The sequence below is a fragment of the Cheilinus undulatus genome, linkage group 17, assembly GCF_018320785.1.
Source record: "Cheilinus undulatus linkage group 17, ASM1832078v1, whole genome shotgun sequence".
NCBI classification, from domain to species: Eukaryota; Metazoa; Chordata; class Actinopteri; order Labriformes; family Labridae; genus Cheilinus; species Cheilinus undulatus.
Window position 1 is genome coordinate 19,189,086 of NC_054881.1, and position 16,007 is coordinate 19,205,092.

General features: G+C 39.3%; 1 protein-coding gene across 1 annotated transcript in view; it reads right to left on the reverse strand.

Moving 5' to 3' along the window:
- The window catches only part of LOC121525691 (atrial natriuretic peptide receptor 2), a 133,026-nt gene that overhangs the window by 20,321 nt on the left and 96,698 nt on the right, over window positions 1-16,007 (reverse strand). Inside the window, exon 16 of the mRNA XM_041811800.1 lies at window positions 909-1,055. Coding sequence (XP_041667734.1) covers window positions 909-1,055 — 147 coding nt within the window. The remainder of the gene's footprint in view (window positions 1-908; window positions 1,056-16,007) is intronic.

Below are 16,007 nucleotides of genomic sequence, written 5' to 3' on the forward strand. Positions count from 1 at the left end.
CAAACAGAGTTAAAAAGTGGTGAAATCCATACAATACGTTATTAATAAAGCTTGGTATCCAGGTATTTCATATCACATCATTTTTTCATATTGTGAGTTGCCCTAAAATTCCATAACAGCTTTGATTATATACTTACATATGATTTAATCACAATGGAAAGAAAGGGTTGTGTACTGCAGGGGCCAAGCCCAGATCTGTGGCTGATTCTTGCACTGTCTACTTAAACCTTATCACTGATTGTTTTCTCTCTGTCATTTGTACAAACCTTAAAAGATGATGAGGATGGAGGTTGTTTTTGTTGATATGCCAAACTGAAAAGTTCCCTGATGATCTTTAAAAACATGGCTACAAAGTGCAATTGCAGGTTCAGTTATGAGTTGTGAGTCAGTCAGTCATGTATTTATCTTTTCTTACTCAGCTCATTTCAGTTTTCTCTGAATCAAATAAAACCAAAGGCAGAAACACTTCTGAAGAAGTCATTAGTTTAATTCACAGATATGGTGAGAAATGATAAGTGTCTGTTTTCTCAAGCCTGCGCTTTGAAGGAAGAACGCAGGGAAAAAGAAGATAAATGTGTGAGAACGACAGGATTTAAGACTGTGGCGTTATCCTAAACTCACTATCAAGTGTGCTCTTCTGTCTTGACTTAATGAGCACTTTGCCTGTCAGCTCTCTCTCTTCTCTTTCATCTACAGTAAGGTTGTACCGAGGGAAATGTGCATCTGTTAACAAAGTGAGGTGTTTGGAGGGATTTAAGCTTTTTTAATTAATTCAGGGATTTAACACGATCGACAAAGTGTCATTGAGGCACACGCAAAATCTCAGCCTGCAGTTCTGCTGAGTTCAAGTTAATTGAAGATTTTTGGATGGAGGACAAATTGTGAATGTGAGCTGTTATTTTTCTTACTGCGGTAAAATTTGATAGAGGAGGTTTTCAGCTTTCCTCTTCTCCTCTAGGTAGGCTTGTGTTCGCTCCTCCACCAGGTTCTCCAGGTTGTTGGCGTACTGCTCCATCCTGGACAGCAGGTTGTTGAGGATGCTGGTGCTGCCCTCTCTATCAAAAAACACAAGCAGAGCAGAATAAGGTTAAATCCACACAAACCCTAGCCAAAGATGTCCCAAAGTCCTTCTGAAGCTGCTACTAAAGAAAGCTGCAGTGATTTATCAGTTGGTTGATTAGACAAAAAAAAAGCACACTGCAAAACACACATCTAAGCAAGTATATTTGTCATGTGTGTGGTTAAAAAATATCTGAATATGCTCATTTTAATCCATAATCACCTGACACATTTGTAGAAAATCTTCTTTACCCATATAAAACACCAACATAAGGCATGAGCTCTACACATGTCGACATGTGTAAAGCTTGGCAGCCGAGGTCAAGCTCGGCATCTCTTCTCATCTACAGAGATGATGCAGTTAGTGGGATCCAGCTGCTGCCCCACAAACGTAGCTTAAACATGATGTATAAAAAAGTGTGTGATTAATTTGTTAAACATTTCATGCATTAATCTCCTTGTGATTACTGCATCAAGGCCAACAGCCCTTGTGAAAAGATCTATTGTGTACTGACAGCTGGTTTTCAGCAGATGCTCCTTGAACCTGCCACCTTGGCCTCTTTGTAAAGTGTGATAAGATTTATTTTTACCTTTAGAAATGCATCCTCAATGAGAGTTATTACTAAAACTACAAGAACATTCTTCGCGGATTAAAAAAGGCATGAAATTATCCGTAGTTACAGCTCTGTGAGGAACAGATGGTTCTGAGAACAAATAAACACCTACTTTTAATCTGCTGTGAAAAAAAAGTCAAATTCAGGCATTGTAATTTTGTTAGCATATAAACAGAATGTAAATGGTCATTTACTGCCTGGAATCCTTACTTATGGTTTTCCACAAATACTAACAAAACGTGTGCTCTATATGAGAGTGTCAGCTTGTTAACATCACCAGCTGGTGGCACAGAGTAGGACCACGAGTCCCAGACGTGAGATGTTTGTTTTGCTGAATGTAAAAATGAAATACTTTATCCTGCCTGGAGGATATTTATACCAGGCGATGCCAGAGAAAGGCTTGGGGAATCATTAAGGATCCCAACCAGTCGGGTAATGACTTTTTCTCCCTGCAGCGGTCAGGAAGAAGATACCGGATACACCGCGCTTCTGAGGCTTAGGAAGGACTTCTGCCCTCAGGCAACAACCATCTGAAATGAAGTCAGTACATAAGACTGGCTTACATGTACTGTAGATACAATATATTCTCCAATTTCAGTTTTTCATTTAAAGGTTTAATTAAGCTTTAGGAACAATTAGCCAGAGCTTATATATATGCATAAATGTAAGAGAATCACAGGAATAAATTTCACCTAAATGACTACATGTGACAAACAACAATCAGCTGAGAGGAAACATGGACTCTGTGGACAAAGAAATGGTTGAGATTTGGTTTCTGTTAGGTCCTGTTTGATTCTTTTTTCTTTCTTCCAATACTTAATTGTTTAAGTTAAACTGCTACAAATGTACTTATTACAATTTACACATTAAAATATTTAGATTGTTTTTATATTATTTATTAGCCATCCATTGCATGATTATTATTTATAAAACCTAATACCTTGTTTCACTGACATTCTTTGGCACTCAGTATCACTCCACTGTTGTCTTATGCAGGCTTGTAAACAGCAGGTTAATGCCATAAGTTTAATTGGAGTATAATTCTATGTTTGTTTTAACATACATTGCCAAAAGACACATTTAAAAAAAAATGTGGGCCATTTTTAATGCCTTTATTAACAGTGGACAGTCAGAAACAGGAAAGGTGTGTAAAGGGGGGTAAAGGAGCCACAGGCCGGACATGAACTTGAACTGCCTACCCAACAGGGCACAACCTTGCCATTAGGTCATCTGTACCCCAGGTTTTGTATGTTTTAGGCTATCTAAAATTTGTATGCTTTGAGTTGATAAATATGCCCTTAAAAACTATCATTATTCTCTGCATCGTTCTTGATAACCAAGTAAGACTCATGTTTTTCAGTTTTCGTAAAAGGTCGCAAATTTACACAAACCAAAACTTAGAATGTTTGAGATTATAAAGTCAATATTAGTCCATTGCTTGGAAGAAAATCCAACCAGATGAAGCTACTTTCCTTGTACAAGTCCTGCAGATGACAGTAAATCAGATTATTCTTTTTATTGGGACTGATCAATAAGGGAGTACCAGCGGTTTTAGCCCAGAATCATCACATTATCATTAGAACTTGGACCTAGAAGAGATATTTCTGTAAAATGGGGCTATCCCACAACTGTTTTCAGTTTGGTTTCTTGCAATTTTCTGACTTTACAATGTTGTAAATTTCTAATATTAAAAACTTGAAATATATGAGTTTGGCTCTTGTTAATATACAACTTTATAATCTCGGAAAAAAAACCCTCAAAATTGTAAAACTTTTTTTCTCAGAACTTAATGGATCCTTTAAGGATGGCCCGTCATACATTATGTTTCCAATCATAATTTTGGAAAACATTATATCTAATTTGACAAGTCAGAGCAGACAGGGCTCTTGTCTCAATATTTATCATTTTTAAGGTTGATTTACTAGCTATAGGGACATAAAGACAAAAGACACCCTTAAAACTGTACGTTTTCTGAATTCAATAGTCTGTGAAGCTTTGGAAGGCCTGATATGGCTTATGGCCGCCAGTTAATGATCACTGATCTATAGACTACAATCAAATTCAAAATAGCTGCCAAATTTAACGCTGCAACAAATGCATGTTGTCTATGAGGGGAGGCACAACAGCCTTTAGGTGGGTTTAAGGACACTCAGTCGCACTCGGAGACCTGGGGTAGATGTCTGTGTGCACCAAAACAGACTTCTACATATGTTTGCTCCAAAGTTGTCAGTGATCTGCACTCAATTGTGCTCTTTTCAATCCGCTCTTTTAATTAGATCTGGAAATAAAATAACATATTTACTCTGACTTCAATTCTATTTTTATATTTAGATGCATAAAGAAAGATTCTGTAAATGTCAAAAAGGCTGGGTCTGAGGATTGATCCCTGTGGAACCTCTCTTCTCAGCACATAGCTCTAAATAATTACTGCAACGACCTCATAGGTTTTAATGGTAGTATTCATGATGGAGTTAAAAATCTAATCATTCAAAGGCCTTTGAGTGCTGTCGTTTCTTCTACTTTTACACAGCTGCCTGTGATCAATAACAACTGCATGCAGGACAGCATGGGGAAAAATAAATGAAATGGATATTGGAGTTTGACTTCATCCAGGACAAAAAAATCCTGGTTTTATTTTATTTCTATTTGTACAAAGAATCTCTCATATAAACACCCAGCACATGTTATTACCTTCAAACATGAAGGAAAAATGCTATGAAAGGTCTCTATTTATGTCTCTACAGCTGTGATTCTAGCTTTTCACTTATATTCTTAAGATTATATAATACATGGATTGCATAATGTGTGTGTCTCAGGAGATCTCCTCTTTCATACACACACATGCGTGTACACGCATTTACTCCGACAGAGCAAGAAGGTGAGTCATCAACACCGCCATGGCAGCCTAAAGCATCAATGCCTGGCTTCTCGCCATGATTCATGTGGGTCACAGATCCTACACACACCCACATGTTGTTTAAGTTTAAAGAGCTAAACATCAGAGGGAGACATGAAAGACAGTGATGAGTATCAACGTACTGAAGGCAGTCGTTTAAGCCAGGCTCTTTTTACTGCACCGCACATCACAGACACCCAGATTATCATTATTCATTCAAACTACTATAATCTGTCTCTATGCTAAATGTCATCTTCAAGAGATAAGTCACAAGGATATAGTCATTTTAGAAACTAATTTCATGGCACATGAGGAATATCATACAAGTTAGACCATGAAAAGTTACACCAAGTCACAACTTCCAAAGTTCAGTGCCAATGCCCCATCTGTTTATTTCTAAGGCAGTTTTTACTTTTACTTTTAAATCACAAAGGTCCTTCAAGCCCTCAAGCAGTTGTCATTTCTGCCTCTATTGTTTCCCAAATGGCAGCTCGTACCGGAGAAAGGGGAAAATGTGACATGTGGGTTGACAATGAACTTTTGTGCCACACTGTCTCACCTCGAGGCAAGCACGCAGAAAATCTCATCCAGAGTCAATATGGCTGGTATGAATACCCTGAATTTTATAATTCTTCACCAGCAGTGAATATAAGCAGCTGAAAAAGGTACAGGAACAACATCAGCTTAAAAGTGTCACTCACAATTTGAACTTTCTAGCTCCATAATTCAAACTGTTATTCACATGCATTCATAACAATTATCTTCTAGGTGTATCTGGAAGCATAAAAGACAGAGAAAGTAACATAATGTCAACAGAAATGACAGTAACTCTGCTAAATCAAGTGAGTAACCTTGATGGAACTCACAAAACTTGTGATGAGACTGTAATCATAAACCAAACAAACACTTGAATGAATATGTATCAGATTGATTGAACAAAGATACAAAAAGGAGGTGTCAAATGAAGATGAACTTTACACCAAAGAGCTTATTAGGGATGAGTCCCGAAATCTGATACAAATTTGGCACCAGTGCCAAGACGTCTGATACCGAGAGAGAGGGAAACAATGGAGAAGGAAAAGGACAAAAGTTTGACCCCGGTAAAAGACAGGCAACTTTTTATTTCTCCTTCCTTGATCTGATCCACAGAGATGCTGCTCCATGCATCTGTCTGCTTTCATACAGTTAAAAACATTTCATACTGACCAACAAAGAAAAAACTTAGAAAAGATGAGAGGATCCTGCCTGAAGTTCCTACCTTGTCTGATTGTTTATATCATATTGTTTTTGCTGAGATGAGCTCACTAATACAAAATGCGGCTCTGTCTCCTTCAAGTATGAATATAAACCAGGGCTGTCAAGATTAATCGAGCTAATCGAGATTAATCAAGGTTGACAAATTAGTACCCTTTTTTAAAATTGCCATTAATGCTATTTTCTGTGGTTAATGCTGCTTTCAATTGACTTCCGAATCGGAAAAGTGAAATAGAATGGCCCTTGAGCTCAGGACTCTGACTCTGGTTTCGGGTAGGATCCAAGCAGCCCGAGTCGGTCAGAATGACGTGATGGCAAAATGGCGTCACACACTGTGAGAGGTAAACAGAGTCACTTTCTCCTCAACTTTTACTTTCGTGTGTCGTCTAATTTAGCATTTGTGTTACTACAGCACAGGACTCTGCACAGCTTGCTGTAATGCCCATATAAGTTCAATGACGCATGCAGGATTCCCCTCACTGGTGCATTCAAGTCATACTTACAGCATATGATGTTTCTCTTTCTCTCTCTCCCTCAAGTAGCTAATATATTTCCCCAGCAGGAATTTTTGATCCTCGAAAAACATCCAAACATCAGCTTACTGCCGCCGGCCATGTTTTCCAAGCTTACGCAATGAGACGCATTTACCTCTGAGGTCGGAATTTCTGACCCCGATCTTTCCGGTTCCGAGTACAATCGAATGCAGCATAAGTTGATGTCCACATCACCAAAATGCAGCACCGAAATCTTTCTTTTGATACGCTTCGGTAGGTAACAGCTTTGTTGACACAAGTGTCACCTTGGCACCAGATTTTAGTACCCATTCCTACTGGGCACTATGATTTTTATGCCAGTCATGCTTGTCTTTGTACAGGAAACCATGACAACTGAAACTGAGCATGTTATGTTATAGCTGGAGTTGATACATATTGCTGCGCAGTTGATTATATGGCCGTTATTGTAGAGACAAAAAGAGAAGGGACATCTGAATATATGGAAAGTGTAAATCAGCGGAGACATCGGACAGAGTTTTGCACTTGATGTGGAAATGCATGTCAGATATTTTTGGAATGTTGACAAACCGATTTGATTAGTTATATCCTTATCTGAAGCCCTTTATTTCACTCTGTAAAACACACAATATGCTTGTAGACAGTACTCAGAGACTAGGAGTCACTACAGCTAACCAGCAGACCAATCAAGAGGCTTGCAGTTTGCATTGTCTTGATCGACCTCATGTGTACGCCTGAAGGGTGAAGGGTTCAAGACTATGGGGCTCTACGGTGTAAGGCTTCATCGTAGCTTTGATGCAGAAGCTTCAGTCAGGCTTTCGTCTACAGACAAGCACATAATCTTTAAAAAAAATGAAGAATGGTTGTAATTACACATGATTGTTTAATTTGCTTGGAAATCAAGCAGTTATGTCACGGACATTTCTCAGCTTCAGTACTCAACAACATCTGAACTCCGGTAACTGTCTGAATTCTGACCTTGTGTTTTTGAGTTCTTCCAGGAAGCTTTTCATATAAAAATACAAAAAATACTGATTTTATGTCAGCTAAATGAAGACAAACCATGCAGTTTAGAAATATGAGTAATCTAGCAAATTGTGGGAGAATTTCACCTGGAGATGATCTTGCAGAAATGTTACAATTGAGCCCAATTTAAAAAACTGAAAACTTATGAGTCTGAGTCATCGGAAAAAGCCTGACAAGACACTGAGGAAATACAGCTGTCATCAGCCAGTTAGTAGGATTGTCTATCACTGTGTGCTTTGAAGCTGAATCCAGACACTGATTAATAATTAAAGACATTTTCTACTATTTACCAAACAAATGCCGAGGGCTGAGCAGTCTTAGTGCAGGGTTACAACGCTTCTAAACATGCTCAAGAAGTGACATTTTTGGTCTGACAGATTTCTGCAAGTCCTTTTAAAAAGAACATTAGAACAACAGATATTTCTGCAGTGTAAGAAGCACATTCAGTGACTGAGGGAGCTCAGACATACATGGTTAGCGAAGTGTCAGTCCCCTGTATGAGTGGTAAACTGGACCGTTTACTCCTGAACACCCCTCTTGTCACCGCGCCCTTCAAGCCTAAGCTCATACACACGCTGAAAATAACCGGCCATTCATCACCCCATGTCAACAACATGCATTTACCTAATGAAAATAACTGGCAAACAGTGCATTAACGTGCAGGCTGCTGTGGTGAAGGGCTTCAGACAGATGAGGAGGGGCTTTGCATGTGGCTGTCGAGAACATCCTTGAGTGCTTCTGAGGATGTCAATCATGTAGAGCTCTCTACTGCAAGCCCCTACAAATGGGAAGCCATACATCACTGGGCTCATCCTGACTTACAGAGCAGACAGAGAGGAGGTCGGGCTTAGGGAAAAGTACGCCAAGCACACAGATCTATTCAGAGATCCTTTAAACTATGTCTTTTCAGGCTGCTTTAATATGAAATCACCGCATTCATTCATAGTTTTACAGCTGAAAAGCTGAATCTATCTTCAAGGAGTCGTAGCTTTTGTATGTGTATCCTTGTTTCCTTTCAACCACTCGTCGGTAAAAGATTCACAGATCCATGTTCTTACATCTCTGTGGGTATATTGTTTTTCCACTGGGTTCAAGGCTCACCGTCACCTTACACTAAAGCACTGCACAAAGCAAAGCAGCTGTGGTCTTATGGATCTGGTTTCATAACAGTACAGCTCATGAATGTAAGGGTGTGTGACATCAGGGAGACCTTGAACTCACCAACAAGGACGATTCATGCTCACACAGGAAAACACAAAGGGGAGAAATCTTTGCAGTGATGTTACATATTAAAGCTCATTTTGAATGCTTAATATAGAAGTCAGTCATGATTTTAATCTTATTTTGCCCAATAACTAGCCTTTAAGGGCACTCACAACGATGTCTGTCCAAATATTACACAACTTGTATTGAATACTTGACTCTGTTCAGTCATTCCTAAGTCTATTTTGTCTATTTGGGAGGCCCATACAATGAATATCAGATTGCTATTTTGGAAGCAGTTTTAATACAATCTAATCTCTGAACCACATCCTGTCATAACAAGCTGCAAAAATAGGATTTGATACTTTAAACCCATCATGGAAAAATATCTCTGATCCTGATGATACAGAGGCAGAAAAGAAAAAGAGAGAAAGACAAACACAAATCAGCAGAATAAAGAGAGCCATACTTAGCCAGAGGACAGAAAAATCAACGAAATTGTGGAGGAATTGCAGATGAAACACAGTATGAGCTACGGCAGTGTTTAGAGACTTGTAATGGAAAAGAAAAGTGCAAAAGATTCAGTTCAATCATTCAGCACATTTATTCTGTGATAATGATAAGAAGTGAGATATGTATACCAAAATTAAAGTAACTCCCTTCCTCTCCTTGTTTTGTACAACATCTGTATTCATACCATGCCCCTCTAGATCCTACAAAAAATCCTGTTATCACCATTAAGTTTGCATTAATTAATCTAAAGGTACAACCACAATTCCAAAAAAGTTTGGGCACTGTGTGAAATGTAAATAAAATGTATTCTCTTGGTTAAAGGTGTGGACTGCAGGCAGGCCATTTCAGCACCCGGACTCTTCTATTGTGAAGCCATGCTATTGTGATGGATGCATTATGTAGTTTATGTAGTTTAAATATGCAAGGCCTTCCCTGAAAGAGACATTGTCTAGATGGGAGCATATGTTGCTCTTAAACCTCTATCTACTTTTCAGCACTGACACAGATGTGTAAGCATTTCCACCAGGTGGTACAGGTTCAGTACTCAGACACTCACTTGGTGAGTGGACTGCAGTGTGTCTATTGTGTGAGTAGATCTACCCCTTTGGGCAGATAGGCAAGCTTGGCACCCGTACAGAAGGGTGGCAAAAATGTAGGATGGTACGGGTCAATAATTTCGGACCTCCCAACTTTTGATAATGGAAACGCATTTAATCGCATACCATGCTGTACCAAACTGAACCGGACCACTCAGTGGAAATGACCTACAAGCTGCCTACACCATGGGCGCTAATGCAACCCCATACTATCAGAGATGCAGGCTTTTGGACTGTGGGCTGTGATTTCCAAAAAGAATTTCACATTTTGATTCATCTGACCACAAAACAGTTTGCCATTTTGCCTCAGTCCATTTTAAATGAGCTTTGGTCCAGATAAGACTGTAGCGTTTCTGGATTGTGTTCACATATGGCTTGTTATTTTCATGATACAGCTTTAGCTTGCATTTATAGATGACACTACAAACTGTTTTGACAGACAATGACCCCTGGAAGTGATGCAGTGATTTCCAGTACAGATTCATGCCTGTTTTTAATGCAGTGACACCTGAGGGCCCAAAGATCATAAGCATTCAGTACTGACCTTCAGCTTTATCTCTCAGGTACAAAGATTTCTCTGGACTTTTCAGATCTTTTGATGATATTATATACTGTAGATGATGAAATAAGTCTTTGCAGTTTCACATCGAGGAACATGTTTCTGAAATTGTGTCATAGTTTTCACCCACAGTTTTCACAGATTGGTGAACTTCTGCTCATCTTTACTTCTGAGAGACTCTGCCTCTCTAAAATAGTCATCATGTTACTGACCTGTTGCCAATTAATTGAATAAGTTGCAAAATACTGTTTTTCATTAGAACCACTTACCTTTCCAGCCTTTAATCACTCCATCCCTACTTTTTGAAATCGTGTTGCTGCCATTAAATTAAAAATGAGCTAATATTTCTCATGAAATGGCAAAATGTCTATGTTTAGGACCTTATATGTTTTTTCTGTTTCACTGTGAATAAAATATGGGTTTATGAGATTTGCAAATCATTGTATTCTGTTTTTATTTACATTATACAGTGCCCCAACTTTTTTGGAATAAAGGTTGTAGATTTTTTTAATGCATCTGTTAACATAGTAGAATTTGAAGAACATCCAATTAAATATACATCAAAATATAACCTTCAAAAATGACATTATTATAAATCTTTTTTAAATAGTTGTCTTTCTTTCAATTCTGAGTGTCTCCCTGTGGGCTGGTTGGAATCCAACCACCTAAACTTGAAATATCACTTTTGCATTGGTGTAATGCTGATGATCTCTAAATATATGTAGCTATGTAGCTGTAGATATAATTTATTAGTGGATCTTCTGTCATTATGTCTGCTACCTCATCAGTGTAATTACCGGCCTGTGCCAAAGTGGTTGAAGAGATGTCATGTTGAGAACAATGCTTCTCCTCCAGTAAGCTTCTGACTCTGGTATTAGTAGATGTTGAGGATGACATGAGACAAGGTGAAGGAAGAGTCTGTGATTATGTCCTTTTTCAATAACACACATTCAGCAGAGCCATTTCCACAGCAAACATTCCTGCTCACAGTGATTGCCTCTCTCTGTAAGACTGAATGAACAAACGTCAACATGATTACTTTGGCTATTGATTGAAAGAGTGTCCCATTCAGCAGCCAGATGAGGTAACCCTCCCTTTCATCACTCAATATCACCAAGCGAATCAAAGATTGCACACATAACAACCATAGCCTGATTGTATGTGACACATCTGTCCAGATAAAAATCATCACTGAAGTACGGATCCGTTATTTGGCCACGGGCAGCTCACACACAAGTACAACTCTGTCCTAAGATAAGCCAGATACCACAAAACAGGACCATGTTAGAGGCACAGAGCTCCAAGCTGCCTTTCAGTGTAACGAACCATGGCCCGTGTTTTGATCTGCATGTCAAAACTCACAAAACAGGCTGACTACACCTGGCAGGAACAACACTACGAGCTCCAGCTGCAAGAAAATGCATTCATTCATGAAGTCTGCTTCTGCTCTTAGAACCTGATTTCACATCATTTGTGTAAGCAACTTGTTTGGAGCAATATCAGAAATCTCTGTTATCCTCTGCCATATTAGGTAACTATCATCACAACAACTACTTTAACATTTATTTTTAAAATTCAGCATAAATTTATGTTTTATTCTTATAAAAAAGCCTCGATAAGGGTGGGGTTTAGTCGTAAGCAACGGCTGCTTCGAGTGTCTAGCAATTTGCCCAAATGTAGCAGCAGTTTCATCAGCATTGCGCCACATTTCTTCATGAATTAATGAGCCAAGAACCACAGTGAAAGATTTTTATGACAGAAAGGGTTTTTTTTTTTTTTTTGCTCTTCTGCAGACCTGCTCTGGCGTTAGTTTACAAGAGTTATGGGGAGGTGGGGTTGTAGTGTGAGTCGGTATGGCTGGTGTTGGAACAATTAGCTCAGATGCAGCCACGGGGGCAGTCTTATCAAAATTTGATCACATTTCTCCATGAAAACAAGAGCACAGAGCCACACCAACAACTTTACAAGATGGAAAATATGTTTTCATGCTTCTCCTGACCTGCTTCAGCATGGATTTGCAATCGTTACGGGGGAGGGTGAGTTCTACGGTATGCTGGTATGTACAACTGCTACCCCTGAAGGGATTAGCGGCAGAAAAGTGTTAGTTCTACCCAAACTGTGTCCCATTTCTTTATTAAAACAAGAGCAAAGAGCTATACTGTAACTTTCCTTGGCAGAGAAGACATTTTTGCTCTACTCCTGACCGGCCTCAGAATGATTTTATCCACATTATGCTCCACTGCTCCACTACACCAGTTTGCCTGTCAAACTGATGTTACTTCTGTCTGCACATGTGCACAACCTTATTCTGTCTTGTCACCTTGTGAAGTTTATCCAATCACCTTCTGAGAATTTTTGAAAAGTCCAGCCCTTATCAAACTCTTTCCATGGGAGGTTTGCCAGGTGAGAGAGAGATATATGCATGCATTTGATATATGAAACGGTTTATCTAGTGTGTTAGGTTACAGCCTTAGATGGTGATAACAAAATGTTAATTTCTGATATCAGAAAAAAATCCAATGATACCAATACCTGCTTTGATTCAGTGGTGAGTTATAAAACATAAAGCACAACTAAATAATTAGATAAATAAATAAATGGAAGTTTTAGATGCCCAATATTGGGTATTTTCTTGATTTTCATTAGCAAAATTTGCACACAAACTCACGTTAAATTTGCAGAAATACATTGCCAACATTTGAGTCTGTCAATGAAACAGTGCAAACAATGAGGTGTGGAGATGTTTTCTTGCAACTTCTGATGGAGTCAGTCCTTGTCAATTTACCTGTCTTATGAATTTTTAGGGGTGGATTTCTCCCTTATCTTTGTAACAAAGAAATACACAACAGCACAAGTTGGCCTCAGCTCAGATTCAACTTTTCACAACACAACAATTATTGACACCTCTTATTCAGTTCATGCCAGCTTTGACAAGTCGTTTCCCCAATGCCCAACACGCACAGACAATAAAAAGTGACAAAAATGCAGCAGTTTCAGAAACCAGTATTTAAGCTCTTGTTTGCTGGAAGTGACACTAGAGCACATATGCATCATGGGACAGCTTCCAGCGTGAACGTGGAAGTGTCTTTTTTAGTGCAGTTCTCCCTCATTAGGAGAAATTTATTTATGAAATCAGAACATTAATTTTGCTGAGAGGTCCCATGTGGCAATATTGTACATACTTTTTCTTTAAATGCAAAAACTACATACACATATTGCACCTTTAAAACATTGGTACGTCTCAGTGCTTTAAGTCACTAAAATAACAGAGGATTAATCAATCAAAATATGTGATATCAAGAAGCATGAAATATTTAGACAACCTTATCAAATTCTAACTATTTTACAATATCTATTTGTTACTGCAAACCTGTTAAGTAACTTGTCAGTTCTCTCACTGTGCAGCTTTTTCTCTGTTTTCTGAATTTCAAATCCACCTGATAACTAGTTTGCCACACCGTTTAACCATCTATACATCGATCCATTATTTATACCGTCCATCCCATTTGGAGTCAATGGGGTCTGGGACGAATTCCAGCTGTCATTAGGTGAGAGGTTAGGGTGCTAGTCAGTCACAGTGCTGACATAAAGAGACAGACAAACATTCACACTCACAGCTAAGGGCAACTTAAAGTCACTGATTAACCTACTGAGCATGTCTCAGGGAGAACATACAACCTATAAACACTCCCTCTTTGAAGGGAATTTCAACGAGAAACTGTCTTACGCTACCCACATCAGCCCTGCATTTTCACCAGTAAAGACCAAAACAAATCTCAGTTCTGTTCTTTTAGGAAACCCCTGTGCTCCTTATCTTACTAGTAGTTATAAAACTCACTCAACAGTCATTCAACTGTTTATCGTACAAGTTTTCACTTGTTTAAGTTTCAGTGCCTTTATTGCTGAGTTGTTTCTTTGTTTGTCTGAGTAATAAATCTTTGTTTTAAACTAAGCAGATGATGACGACAATAGTACTTTGCTTCTGTCACTTCTCACTGAAGGACATACTGCTGCTTAGTGAAGAATGCTGCTTTCTATGCTTTCCTGAAAAATTGACTAAATACAGTCAGTAACCACTGTGTGAAATCATTTGGAAAAAGATGGTGAAGTTCATTTAAACAGAAGTCTTCACAGTTACAACTTTGAGTCTTAATGTTGAAGTGTTTAAACTCTATTGACTTGTTGACTCTATAGCAGCCATTCCCAAAGTGAGACCCAAAGTGGGCTCAAGAGACATCAAGGCGGTGGGGTGTCACAAAATTTTTGCAGCTAATCTATAAATCTGCTCAAGTAGAAGTTAAAAGTATTTCATTTAAAGTTTACTGTAAGTACTGAGTAGCTAATTAGGAGTTGTACAGTAAAATATGATCTGTCCACGTATGCAAGAACAACAAGGGATTTGGGAATAGATCGCCAACCAGGTTGTTCAGGTATAGTCACACCTCTATAATGAATTAAAATACACAGGAAAATTTTCCAGTGTTAATTGAACTCATATCAAGTTAAATTTAACACTTGAGATGTATCAATATTGGTCCACACTACATGTAGTTAGAAAGGCAATGCATACTGATGCGTCCTTTCGTAGTACCTAAAGTCACAAGCAGGAACTCGGTGGGTAACTTCACTTAGGGTGCAGATGTGTCCACCATAAATATGTGAATCACTGTACAACAGGCAACATCCAAACACAGCTAAACACATATGAGACACATCTAAACACTCTGCTCGAGGGCATGATGAACTACACCCACACATTCCCCCAGATTTGAAAAGGGAGTGGGCGGAGCTTAGAATAATTGACTCTTTACAGAGTCTGGTGGATAAACATTGTCAAATAACTCCAACCCTGAGGACCATTTGAAGTTAAAATTACCCTTTTGGAGTAAAAACCTACTCAGAAATATCTTACAAAAAAAGACACTACTAAATTACAGTGCTATAAGTAAAAGTAATAAGCTCCTTTCCACCTCTGACCAGATACAACATAATAAAAGTAAGGGAATTGTCATGGTTACTTTGAAACTTCATTTTATTGTTATGGACTTCCGGTTTCCGGGTTCCGGGAACCGGCCTTGTTGCTGGTAACTTGTCACTGCTTTCCCTGAGGTTCACCATCCCCCCACGGCGCTGCGGAGAGTTCTCACACCTGCGATTAATCACTCATCACTACTCACCTTCAAGAGATGCCTGGAAACTCTCTGCAGTGCCAGAGTTTCGCTCTTTACTCCCCGTGGTAAAGCTCCAGCGCTCGGCTCAGTATCTCTTGTGATTCTTTGATTTATTTCTGTACTTACCTGTGGATTCTCCTACTAACGTGCCTCTCCTCTTTTCCAGTGCCTCACTCTCCGCTCACCAGCAGCTCGGCTCCAGCACTCTCACCCACGAAGATTTCCCCTCACTCTCCGGACACTAGGATTCCCCCCCCCCCCCTTTTTCCTGTGCACAATAAATCTCTTAAAACTGCTCCCGACTCCGCATCTGGGTTGATCCACCACGCACGCACACAACAGTAAACTCTGGCCAAACCATGGACCCAGCGGATCTGGACCCCATCAAGACAGCCATCACACAACAAGGACAACGCCTTGGACAACACGAAGGCATGCTCACCGGAATCATGAAATCCCTGCAAGGCCTCAGCACCCAAGTCTCCACCCTTTCCGACCACCTGCAGTCCCTCTCTCAGCTTCCCTGCGCACCTCCTGTTCCCACCTCTGTGAGTAATGCCACCGCTAATCCCTCAGCCCCTGCTTCTCCTTCCCCTCCCTCCTT